The sequence below is a fragment of the Mustela nivalis genome (assembly GCF_964662115.1).
Source record: "Mustela nivalis genome assembly, chromosome: 9".
Lineage (NCBI taxonomy): Eukaryota > Metazoa > Chordata > Mammalia > Carnivora > Mustelidae > Mustela > Mustela nivalis.
Genome location: NC_139028.1, coordinates 11,870,558 through 11,884,261, shown reverse-complemented (window position 1 = coordinate 11,884,261; position 13,704 = coordinate 11,870,558). Strand labels below are relative to the sequence as shown.

General features: G+C 37.9%; 1 protein-coding gene across 2 annotated transcripts in view; it reads left to right on the top strand.

Moving 5' to 3' along the window:
- GUCY1A2 (guanylate cyclase 1 soluble subunit alpha 2) overlaps positions 1-13,704 on the top strand; it is a 325,417-nt gene that overhangs the window by 253,509 nt on the left and 58,204 nt on the right. For both annotated transcript variants that reach the window (XM_082684207.1, XM_082684206.1), the window contains exon 7: positions 6,579-6,733. In XM_082684207.1, coding sequence (XP_082540333.1) covers positions 6,579-6,733 — 155 coding nt within the window. The remainder of the gene's footprint in view (positions 1-6,578; positions 6,734-13,704) is intronic.

Below are 13,704 nucleotides of genomic sequence, written 5' to 3'. Positions count from 1 at the left end.
TGGGAGAAATGTCTAAAAATGCAGTTGTGTTTGTGCCTCAGCTAATGAACGATCGGTACAGTATTATAAGAATAATGGCATTTTTTGATAATTGGGGACTTTGATGTTTCCCGGGGTTGTGTAGTGTTTCACACATACAGGTGCAGGAGGCGGGGTAACAGATATCCTAACCTCAGGATAGATCCAGAAGTTACTGTGTTTCTCAGTGATTCCCTAGGATAAACACTATTTTTTCTTCTTCGTAAGTGTCCTCTAAAAAGTGAGGTCTGGTGTTACACATCAAAGCTTTGATCTGATACATGCATTTATTATTTTGCATGTGTGCTGGTCTTCTAAGTATCTATCAGTTGCTGGAAGTCTGTTCAGTGCAGGTTTTCTCGGACTCCGCACTGCTGATACTTTGGACTGGAAAATCCTTTGTTGTGGGGAAGCTGTCCTGGGCATCCCTAGCTCGACTGAGCAGATGCCAGTAGCAGCTCCCCATCCCAGCAGTGAAAATAAAAAAATGTCTCAAGACATTGCCAGATGTTGACTGAAGGGCGGAAATGTCCCTAGGTAACGACCCCTGATTTAGCGCGCAGCCCCCCCCCCCCCCACTTTAGTTAGGATACAAAGTTAGGAGGTACTGGGCAGATAGATGCTGATGGTACTGAGTGGTTAAATTATTTAAATAATGTTAAAGCTCTTCAAAGTGAATCTATATTCCTCATTGAGCATTAAATGTGTCTATTTTGTGTACCTTCTAGATGTTCTTGATATACTCTGAATGAGGCAATCACTTATTTCCTTAGATAGGCAATAATTCCTCGGAAATCTCAATAAGTTGTCAGAGGAGATGCAAATTAAAAGAGTCTGATGATTTCATTTGTAAGTTCCCATGAGATCCCCTTACTTCCACAATTAAATAATTCTCCGAATTTCATTTTATTATATGGTAGAGACAAGGACAACAGGTCTGTGCTCTTTGTGTGGTTGTTGATATGTTTGTGCATGTTGTCAGTGGCCTTCTAAAAGATAATTTTTTAAATGACCACTTCTCCATCCACCCACCCCAAGATATCAGGGTTTTGATGATGAACATTTTTCAGGTTATAATAATTCTCATTTTGATAATTTGGTTTAAAAAAACCCTCAGGTCTTTTGAAAGGAAGCATTGGTGGAACCATATAAGCTTTCCATGTAGTTGGTGTGGGGTATGGAGTCTTTTTCTCAAACAAAAAGCACAGAATAAAGAGGCTGTGAGATGTGTCAATGTGATATTCACTTCTTTTGGCCTCCTGCTTAAAGGGACCAGTACAGTGATTATAGGCCCAAACTGACAATCTTTGTATCTGAGGTCTGAGTGTTTTTCAGGCAAGCCTGCATTACACAGGGAGCTTAATATAAATAGGTCTTGTAAAAGCAGAAAGAAACTTAAAGAAATATAATAATATTGCAAAATCCTTTGCTAACTTTAGAGAAAGGTGGTTTATAATTATCTTGATTAAAAGGACTATTATTACTCAGCATTTTTTTAACCTTTTTAAACCCAAATAGATAGTCACTTATCAGAAACAGGCCTACATTTTTCAGAAAGATAGGCTTCTTAAAAAAAAAAAAGTATTATCTAACTTCTCCCATTTAATATATAATAACAGAGACTGGATTTATACTTCTACCTTAAACGATTAAAAATCTGGAGGAAAAAAATATAGTAGAACAGTGTATGACACTGGCCACTGGACAGTAGAAAGCAGTGATCCCTGAGATAGGAAACAAATGAGATGAGACATACGATTTTCCTGATTTATTGCTTTGGGAACATCCGGGCTGTGGTGCAAGGAGAAGCAAACCAGGAGGCATCCAATGAACTCCTGGAGTGGAAGAGACAGAGCTGAAAGTCTGGGGAGATCAGAGAAGTCAGAGGTCACAGACAGAGTACCGGCAAGGAGAAAGTTGCACAAAAACCACAGAGGTCTTGCAGAGTCTCCTATGTGTTCTGCACAGCCCTGATTACTGTTTGCATCTGAGGAGACCACTGAGTCCAATAGGGAAAAACACCTGGAAGGATTAGAGCAAAAGGTTCTTGGCATTCACACAGGACCTGGGGGGAAAAATGCTTGTTCCCATCAGTAAGACGGGAGTACCTCTTAAAACATGGGCACTGGGTCCATTCTTGCCTTAGTGGTGTGGAATAACAAGCACTACATGAAATACTCCTCAGGCCTTGCCCAGCAAATCTTAAAAAGCAAGACTCAAAAAGAACAAATTATTTCCAAATAATCTGACTACATCCCTAAGTAGAACTCAGGAATATTTACAAGATTATGAGAAATAGGGGTACCTAGGTGGCTCAGTGGGTTAAGTGTCTGTGTTTGGCTCAGGTCATGATCTCAGGGTCCTGGGATCAAGCCTCACATCAGACTCCCTACTGAGCGGGGAGTCTGCTTCTTCCTCTCCTTCTGCTACTCTTCCCTGCTTGTGCTCGTTCACTCTCTCTCTCAGATAAAATAAAATCTTAAAGGACTATTAAAAAAATCCAGCATTCAACAAAGTCAAATTAATGATACCGAACATCCAACCAAAAATTGCTAGCGTATTGTAAAACTGAAAAATATGACCCATAATGATGAGAAAGACCAATCAAAACTGAAACAGACTCACAGTTGTTTGAATTAGTGAAGTATTAAAACAGTTATTTTAACTGTATTCCATATGTTCAAAAGGTAATTTGATACCTGAAAAAGAATTTCCAAATTGAACTTCTAGAGATGAAAAACACAATTTCTGAGATTAAACATGCCCTGGATAAGGTTAACAAAAGATTAGACATTCCAAAAGAAAAGATTAGCAAATTTGAAGGCATTACAACAGAAGTTATCCAAAATAAACAGAAAAAAATATTTTAAATGAGTAAATTAGTCAACCATGGAAATAGTTTTCAGTATCCCGATAGATATGTACTTGGAGTCTCTGAGAGAGAAAGGTGGATATAAAAAATATTTGAAAAATAGCTGAAATTCTTCCAAATTTGATGAAAACTATAAAACCACAGATCCAAGACACCCAACAAACCCCACATGTAAGAAACATGAAGAAAACAACATCAAGAGAAATCGAAACTAAATTTTGCAAAACTAGCAAAAAATAGAAAAAACTCAAAACAACCAGAAGAAAAAAAAGATCTTTTACATATAAAGGAATTAAGAAAAGGATGGCAGTACTGTTTTCATAGGTAACAATGCAAAGGAGACAATGCCATACTAAAGTATGGCAAGGATGGGGGAAAAACCCTGTCAACCTAGAATTCTATACCCAGCGAAAATATCTGTCAGATAGGAAGACAAAATAAAGACTTTATCAAATGTACAAAAGCCAAAAGAATTCATCATCATAAACCTATCGTGCAAAAATTGTTTAAGAAATTCTTTTAGACAGAAGGAAAATGCTAGCAGATGTAAATCTGGATCTTCCCAAAGGAATGAAGATCGCCTGAAAAGGCAACATCATGACCTTTCCCCTGGGCAGGAAGGGTCTATTTTGCCCCATTGTGAGTTTGAACATGAGGGTGCTCCTGATTCAGCTTCAGGTTTCCCAGTAAGGAATAGGTGACAAGCATGAGGAGAAAACTGGTGATAAGGAACTGGTCCCTGACCGAACAGAGCTTCCTGACCATATGGATCACTCATCCTGGAAACTGTTACTGAGACACTGATCAAAGTATACTCTTTTTAGTATTTCTGTGTTTTAGAGTATTTTTGATACTGCACATTGACCCTTATCTTAAAACAATTCCTTTTAAAGCTATAAATTTGCCTTCTACATTAAGATCTTTAATCTACTTGGAATTTTTTTTTTCAACATGAAGATACATTCGATCCAGAGCAGCCCAATGGAAATACTATCTTGTTCTCACTAACCTGAAACGCCAACCCTATCATATATCAACCACCTATATATGGATGGAAGTCTTCCTGGGCGATCTCTTCTGTTAGTCTGTTTCTCTGTCTAGACACCAGTATTATAATATCCACGTACTAATTAGATACATTTATACAAGTAAGAAAATATTCTTTCTTCTTTCTGAAATGTACCTTGATTCTTCCTAGCCTGTTGAATTTCCAAATTAGTGTTAGGATCATTTTTAAAAAAATAGATGAAGAGGTTTATTAAGAATTCCAGCCAGATCACCTTAGTTTCAACCTGTCTTACTAACACTTGATAAGTACTAAACTCTCCAGTCCATGACAAAAGTCAGTCAAAGAATGACTTCTTGTCTTCACAACTACAGGGCCAAAAGCAGATGTGGTGGTGAAGGGTGACATTTCACTTAGGTAGTAGGCATCTAGGGGTCAGATCTCTTCCTTCTCTTCCACATTCCCTTAGCAGTAAGGATAACATTTCCCACTGGGTCAACATTAGCTTCAGTTATTTTGGTGTAGACTTTGTAGATACAGTGTCATTGCTGTAATCACATTTAAGTACATACCAACTGCACATGGAAGGCATGGGTCAGACTATATTTATCAGATTCACAATGTAAAATACACAGCACTTAATATATTTTCCAGGGTTTTCAGTAGATACTTCTTGGCTGACTCGAGGGTTAAATTCTCTTTAACTTCATTAACTTCATTTTAATATAATGTTGAAGAATTCTGACAATTTATCAACATTTATCATTTACTGTTGAGGGCCTACTTTGCTCTAAGTACAATACTAAGTACTGAATATTCAGCAGTTGAGAAATAGATATGGATTGCTTCTTTGTTTTTTGATTTTGATGAAGTCCCAAAAGTTTATTTTCGCTTTTGTTTCCTTTGCCTTTGGAGACATATCTTGAAAGAAGTTGCTGTGGCTGATATCGAAGAGATTACTGCCTATGTTCTCCTCTAGGATTCTGATGGATTCCTGTCTCACGTTGAGGTCTTTTATCCATTTTGAGTTTATCTTTGTGTACGGTGTAAGAGAATGGTCGAATTTCATTCTTCTACAAATAGCTGTCCCGTTTTCCCAGCACCATTTATTGAAGAGACTGTCTTTTTTCCACTGTATATTTTTTCCTGTTTTGTCGAAGATTAATTTACCATAGAGTTGAGGGTCCATATCTGGGCTCTCTACTCTGTTCCACTGGTTTATGTGTCTGTTTTTATGCCAGCAAAGGAAACAGTCAAAAAAACAAAGAGGCAACCCATGGAATGGGAAAAGATATTTGCAAATGACAGTACAGACAAAAGGTTGATATCTAGGATCTATAATGAACTCCTCAAACTCAACACACAGAAAACAGGCAATCATATAAAAAAATGGGCAGAAGATATGAACAGACACTTCTCCAATGAAGACAAACAAATGGCTATCAAACACATGAAAAAATGTTCATCATCACTAGCCCTCAGGGAGATTCAAATTAAAACCACATTGAAATATCACCTTATACCAGTTAGAATGGCCAAAATTAACAAGACAGGAAACAACATGTGTTGGAGGGGATGTGGAGAAAGGGGAACCCTCTTCCACTGTTGGTGGGAATGCAAGTTGGTGCAGCCTCTTTGGAGAACAGTGTGGAGATTCCTCAAGAAATTAAAAATAGAACTTCCCTATGACCCTGCAATTGCACTCCTGGGTATGTACCCCAAAGATACAGATGTCGTGAAAAGAAGGGCCATCTGTACCCAATGTTTATAGCAGCAATGGCCACGGTCGCCAAACTATGGAAAGAATCAAGATGCCCTTCAACAGACGAATGGATAAGGAAGATGTGGTCCATATACACTATGGAGTATGATGCCTCCATCAGAAAGGATGAATACCCAACTTTTGCAGCAACATGGATGGGACTGGAGGAGATGATGCTGAGTGAAATAAGTCAAGCAGAGAGAGTCAATTATCATATGGTTTCACTTATTTGTGGAGCATAACAAATAGCATGGAGGACATGGGGAGTTAGAGAGGAGAAGGGAGTTGGGGGAAATTGGAAGGGGAGGTGAATCATGAGAGACTATGGACTCTGAAAAACAATCTGAGGGGTTTGAAGTGGCAGGGGTGGTGGGAGGTTGGGGTACCAGGTGGTGGGTATTATAGAGGGCATGGATTGCATGGAGCACTGGGTGTAGTGCAAAAATAATGAATACTGTTATGCTGAAAATAAATTTAATTTAAAAAATAGATATGGATCCTTCTCTCAGGACAATCTAACATTTAAACAAAATAAACAGAAATATAATTTATAATTGTGCTTAATTCTATGAAGGGAAAAATAGGGTTGTATATAAGAATAACTAGAGGGAGAATATACACTTTTTATATATTACAAAAGACTGTACAGAAGAAATGTGATTTGACTTATTACCAGATTTATATAGCAAATTAAACATAATTTTTTCTTGTAGTAAATTAATGTACTCATTGGTTCCACGGTATTCATGTTCATTGGCACTATAATGATCCAGATATCAGGCTCACAAAAATGGCCAAGGCCCAGTTCCTGTCTTTGAGGAGATCCAAGTTCAGTGGCTTACAAAATTACTTTTCACTAAAAGAACTGCATGCCGAAAGAAAGCATAAATATATCTTTTATTTTTCTTTCTTTTTTTTAGATGAGGATAGGCATTCACTCGGGTTCTGTGCTCGCTGGAGTTGTCGGGGTGAGAATGCCACGATATTGCCTGTTTGGAAATAATGTCACTCTGGCAAGCAAATTCGAATCAGGAAGTCACCCTCGGCGCATCAACGTCAGCCCCACCACTTACCAGTAAGTGTTCTCTGACCTCTCCTCCTCCTGTCTTTGGCCTTGGCTTGAGCTAACATCCTGTCATTTGTGAGACCCTGTATTTATTTATACTGTTTTTGATCATGTCATTCTCTAAGGTGATAGGAGTAGGTCCACCCAGTCTGAAAGATAGCAGTTGTCACATAAATGTTTATGTGCACCAGGAGAGAGGGCACAAGGAGCCTGACTTGACTGAGAGGTAAACATAGGTTTGTCATTTCCCACAGTTGCCCTTCTTCTGAGGTACACCTGTTTGAATACAGGAGAGCAAGTGTTGGAGATTTCGGCATCACACCCAGAGTCCTCACATTTCCCAAATGTTCTTCAATATTTATAAAAGTCCGGGGAATGAGAGAGAAAAGACATTTTTGTCTGCTTTTATTCTTTGGAATAATTAGGGCAAATAATGAATCTCTAAAGTTAAATATATATTGGGCAAAGAGTTAAACTTCAAACTCTATCTTAAAGGTCATGTTTAACAACTCTACACCCACAGCTGACAGCTGAACACATCTGTATTTTGTACCTGGTAGATGTCTGTTCACCTACTGGTTACTGCACTTCCTAGGTACAGGGACCACGTCTGTTCTAGCTCATCATTATATTCCCAGAACTTGCAGAACATGCGTAACACATATAAGCACTCTTTAAATATTTGTTGAATTAATGAATAAATGCATTGGTAGGATGCACTTTTCTAGATTAAGATGACTATCTCCTGTATGTTAGACTTTGGTTTTATGCTTGGCATTGTTCTGCAAGCTAATTGGTGCCGTGGTTTGGAAACTAAGAAATCACATTGTAAAACTGTTGAGTGGAAATAATGACCATTGATATTTTTTCTTTTTCTATTTTTATTGAAGTATAATTAACATTCAATGTGATATTAATTTCAAGCATATAACAAATTACTTTGACAATTCTATACATTACTCAGTGTTCACACGGTAAGTGCAATCATAAGTCATCGTAAAATGTTTTTATAATATTATTGACTATATTTCCTATGCTGTAGTTTTCATCTCCATGACTTATTTTATATTGGGACTCTGTGGTTCTTTATTCTCTTTATTTCACCTACCCTCCCACCTACATCCCTGATGGTACCCGGCAGTTCATTCTCTGTACTTAAGCATCAGTTTTTTGGTCCCTTTTCTTCGTTTTGTATTTTAGGTGCCACATACAAATGAAATCCTATGGTATTGGTTGTTCTGTGACTTATTTCATTTAGTGTCATATGTTCTAGTGTCTCCCAATCAGATGGGGGCCTCCAGATGTGGGGCAATGATCAGCTGGAAGCTGGGGGCAGGGGAGAGGAAAGAATTCACTGAGGCAGAACAAAGGAGATAGATATTTACTGAATATACCCATAGTGAGTGCTGAGCAGGACAACAGAGGAGGGTTGTCTGCCACAAGGCAGTGGGCTGCTTTTAAAGAGAGAAAGTGAGGAGCTATGGTGGCATATAGAATTCTTCTTTTGATCACTGTGCTTGGTTTTAAGTAACCCATGGGTCAGCTAGGACCTATGGATGTTTTAGGGTTGGTTGGGGGGGGGGCACCTGATGGGCCTGTCTGTAGTCAGCCAGGTGGTCACTCTGGTCCTTTCTGCATTCCATTGCTAAAACCTGTTGGCCTCTGTACTTAGGTCCATTAATATTGTTGCAAATGGCAAAAGCACATTCTTTTTTATGGCCAAATAGTACTCCGTTATAAATATATATGCATATATATGATATATACACACACACACATATATATGCCCCGTATTGATCCATTCATCTGTCGACGAACACTTGGGTCGCTTCCATATTTGGCAATTGTAAATAATGCTTCCATAAGCACAGGGATGCTTGTATCTTTTTGAATTAGTCTTTTTTCTTTTTCTTGGGGTAAAGACTCGAGAGTAGAATTACTGGATCATATGGCATTTCTGTTTTTAACATTTGGAGGAAACTCCACATTATCGTCCACAGTGGGCTGCAGCTGTGTACATTCCTACCAACAGTGACAAGGTTTCCCTTTTCTCCACATCCTTGCCAGCACTTGCTGTTCTCAGCGTTTTGATAGTAGCCGTCTGCCTGGTATAAGGTGATATCTCACCGTGTCTGGGTGTCTTGTTTGGTTTTGGTTGGGGGGACTGTTTGGCATTTCCCTGGTGATGAGTGATGCTGAGCATCTTCCCATGTGTTTGTTGGCCATCCATGTGTCTCTTTGGAAAGTTGGAAAAATGTCTGTTCAGGCCCTCTGCCCATTTTTTAATCAGATTGTTTTTGTGATGCTGAGTTCTATAAGTTCTTTCTAGATTTTGGATATTAACCCTTTATCAGATAGATCATTTGCAAATTTCTTCTCTCATTGGTAGGTTACTCTCTCATTTTGCTTATGGTTCCTTTGCTTTACAAAAACTTTTTATTTTGGTGGGGTCCCAAGTTTGTATTTGCTTTTCTTTCCCTTGCCTTAGGAGACATATGTAGAAAAATGTTGCTAAAGCCAATGGCAAAGAGATTACTCTCTGTTTTCCTCTAGGAGTCTTATGGTTTCCGGTGTCTCATTTAGGCCTTTTATCCATTTCGAGATTATTTTTGTGTGTGATATACAAAAGTGGTTCAGTTTTACTCTTTTGCATGTAGCTACACAGTTTCTCAAAAATGTTTTGTGAAAATTCTGTCTTTTTCCCATTGTATATTCTTGCCTCCTCTGTTACTTATTAATCAACCATATACGTTTAGGTTTATTTCTGGGTTCTATCCTGTTCCATTGATCTGTGTGTCTTTTTTGGTGCCAGTGCCTTATTGTTTTGGTTATTACAGATTTGTAAGTGCATCTTGAAATCTGAGATGTGAAACCTCCAGCTTTGTTCTTCTTTCTCAAGATTGGTTTGGCCATTCACGGCCTTTTCTGGTTCTTCACAAATTTTATTTGTTCTAGTTGTGGGAAAAATGCTCTAGATGTTTTAAAGGAGATTGCATTTAATCTATATATTGCTTTGGATAATATAGACATTTTAACAATAATAATTCTTCAAATCCATAAGCGTGCTATGATTTTACATTTGTTTTATCTTCCATTTCTTTCAGTAATGTTTTGTAGGTTTCAGAGATTAGAACTTTCACCTGTGTGGTTAAATTTATTCCTATTTATTTTATCCTTTGGTGCAACTGTAAATTGAATTGTTTCCTTAATTTTTCCTTCTGCTACTTTGTTACTAGCATATAGAGACATGACACGCTTTATATTGATTTTGTGTCCTGCGACTTGACTGGATTCATTTATCATTTCTAATAGTTTTTGGTGGTTTCTTTAGGGTTTTCTGTATATAGTATAGATAGTAACACGTCATCTACAAAGACTGACAGCTTTACTTCTTCCTTAGCAATTTGGAGCTCTTTCGTTTCTTTTTCTAGTCTGATTACTATGGCTGGGACTTCCAGCACTACATTGAATGAAAGTGGCAGGAATGGAAACCTTGTTTTGTTCCTGATCTTAGAAGGTTCTCAGTTTTTCACCACTGAGTATGATGTTAGTGTGGGTTGGTTATATACGGCCTTTATTATGTCGAGTTCTGTTCCCTCTGCACCCACATTGTTGAGAGTTCTCATCATGAAAGAATGTTGAAAATATCAAATGCATCTCTTCAGATGACTCTATGGTTTTATCCTGTTGTTAATGTGATGTATCATACTGACCGACTTGCACCATTACATACCTGGAAAAAATCCCCCTTGATCACCGTGAATAATTTTTTGTGTGTTGCTGCATTGGGTGTAATAATCATTTGAGGATTTTTGCATCTATGTTCATCAGATATATTGGCCTGTAGTTGGTTGGTTGGTTGTTTTGCACATTTTTTTTTTAAAGATTTCATTTTTCCAGGGTAAGGGGGGAAAAGAGGGAGGGGCACAAGCAGACTACCTTGAGTGTGAAGCCTGACGTGTGGCTTGATATTAGGACCCTGAAATCATGACTTGAGCCAAAACCAAGAGTCAGACCCTTAACTGACTGGGCCACTGAGGTGAACTGATTTTGTTTATTTTGTGGTGTCTTCGGTCTGGTTTTGGTATCTCACAATAATGCTGGCCTTGTAGACAGGCCTTGTAGTTAGGAAGTTTTCATCACTTTCATTTTTTGGAACAGTTTGTGAAGAATAGGTATTAACTCTTCTTTAAATGTTTAGTGGACTTCACCTGTGAAGCCATGTGGTCTGGAACTTTTACTTGTTGGGAGTTTGTTGATTACTGATTCAATTTCCTTACTAGTTAGTAATTGCTCAGCTCAAATCTTCTATTTCTTCCTGATTCAGTTTTAGAAGACGGTATGTTTCTGGAATTTATCCATTTGACTAAGTCCTCCAGTATGTGAGCATAGAACTTTTCATAATATGTTCTTGTAATACTTTGTATTTCTGTGGCGTCAGCTGCTATTTCTTCTCCTTCATTTATGATGTTATTTGAATCCTCTTTTTTCTTTGATGAATCTGGCTAAAATTTTTTCAATGTTGTTGATCTTTTTAGAAAACCAACTCTTGGTTTCATTTGATCTTTTACATTGTCCATTTAGTCTCTGTTTTGTTCATTTCTGCACAGATCTTTATTTCTTTCCTTCTTCTAACCTTGGGTTTGTTTGTACTTTTTTTTCCTTTGTAGCTCCTCAGGTGTAAAGTTAGGTTTTTTGAGAATTTCTTGTTTTTTGAGCAGGCCTGTATTGCTGTCAAGTTCCCTACGACTGCTTTTGTTGCATCCCGTGTTGCATCCCATGGTTTCGGACTGCCGTGTTCTCATTTTCATTTGTCCCATGTATTCCTTGATTTTTTTTTCTTTGGTTTCTTGGTTGACCCACTAATTGTTGAACAGCATGTTGTTTACCCTCTGCATGTTTGTGGTTTTTTTCTGGATTTTTCTTATAATTGATTTCTGGTATCATACTGTTATGATTGGAAAACATACTTTATATGATCTCAATTTTCTTAAATTTACTGAAGCTTATTTTATGGTCTCTCATGTAATCTGTCTTGGAGAGTGTTCCTTATGCACGTATAGAATTTTTATTCTGCTGTTTGAGGATGGAATATTCTTTAGATATGTCAGGTTCATCTGGTTTGATGTGAGTTTTGAAGCCACTCTTCCCTTTTTGATTTTCTGTGTAGGTAATCGATCCGTTGATGTAAGTGGGGTGTTAAAGCCCCAAGTAGTAGTATATTACTGTCCATTTGTTTCTGTCTGTTAATATTTGCTTTATATATTTTGGTGCTCCTGGGTTGTGTCTGCAGGTATTTACAAACTGTTACCTCCTCTTCATGGGTTGTTCCCTTTATCATGATGTAACGCCCTGCACTGCTTCTTGCTACAGTCTTTGTTTTGAAGTTTATTTTGTCTGATACAAGAAGTGCTACCCTTTGTGCACTTTCATTGCATGGCATATGTTTTTCTATTCCTTCACTTTTTGCCTGCATGTGTTTGTAGGTTTGAATTGAAATTTGTAGGCAGGATGCATATGGGTCTTGTTTTTTAATTCATTTAGTCATCCTCTGTGTTTTAATAGGAATATTTAGATCATTTACATTGAAAATGGTGGATAGGCATGTACTTGTTAATTGTTTTCTGGTTGCTCTTCTGGTTCTTCTATGTTTCTTCTTCTCTTGCTCCTATCCCTTATGGTTTGACGGCTTTGAACAGTGTTATGCTTGAATTTCTATTTTTTGCATCTGTATTATAAGCTTTTGATTTGTGGTTACCATGTGTTCATATCTAACACCTTATGTGTGCAGTGGTCTGTATTTAAAGTTACAGTTCCTTAAGTTCAAACACACTGCAAGGACTGAATTTTTATTCCTCCTCCATGTTTTGTGATTATGATATTATATTTTATGTATTCTTGAATTTTTGTAGATATAATTGATTTCATTACCACTTTTTTTGTTTTAACCTGAATACTGTAAGTGATTGATCTATTTCTACTATATATTTGCTTTTATCAGTGAAATTTTTTCCTTTCATAATTTTGTTCCAGTTATGGCCTTACCTTTATACTTAGAGAATTCTCTTTAACATTTTGTATAAGGCTGGTTTGGTGATGAATCCCTTTAACTTTTAATTGGGAAACACTTTTTCTGTCCTTCTGTTCTAGATGATAGTCTAGCTGGATAGAGTACTTTTGGTGTTTTTGTTTTTGTTTTTGTTTGTTTTGTTTTTTGTTTTTAACCTTTAGCACTTTGAATTTATCCTGCCACTTTCTTCTGGTGTGCAGAGTTTCTGTGGATAGCCTATGGGGTTTCCCTCGCATTTTGATTGTGTGTTTTTGTATTGTAGCTATAAGATACTTGATCATTGCTTTTGCTGTTTTGTTTGTTATTTGCCATGGTATGGACCTACTGGGTTTATCTTGTTAGGGGTTCTCTGTTTCTTGGACCTGGATGTCTGTTTCCTTCCCCATATTTGGGGAGTTTTCAGCTATTATTTCTTCTAATAAATTTTCTCCCCCACCCCATTTTTTAAAAAGATTTTATTTACTTATTTGTCAGAGAAATAGAGAGAGTACAAGCAGGGGGAATAACAGGCAGAGGGAGAAGCAGGCTGACGGCTGAGCAGGGAGCCCCAGGCAGGACTAGATCTCAGGACCCTGGGATTATGAGGAGAGCCGAAGGCAGATGCTTAACTGACTGAGCCACCCAAGCATGCATCCCTGTTTGCCTGCCTTTCTTTCTTTTTCTTCCTTCCTTCCTTTCTTTGTATCTTTCTTCATTTAACAGAGAGAGAGAAATCACAAATAGGCAGAGAGGCAGGCAGACAGAGAGAGGGGAGGAAGCAGGCTCCCTGCAGAGCAGAGAGCCCAACATGGGGCTCGATCCCAGGACTCTGGGATCATGACCTGAGCCGAAGGCAGAGGCTTTAACCCACTGAGCCACCCAGGCGCCCCCCTATTTTCCCTTCTTTATCTCTTCTCCTTCTGGGATCCCT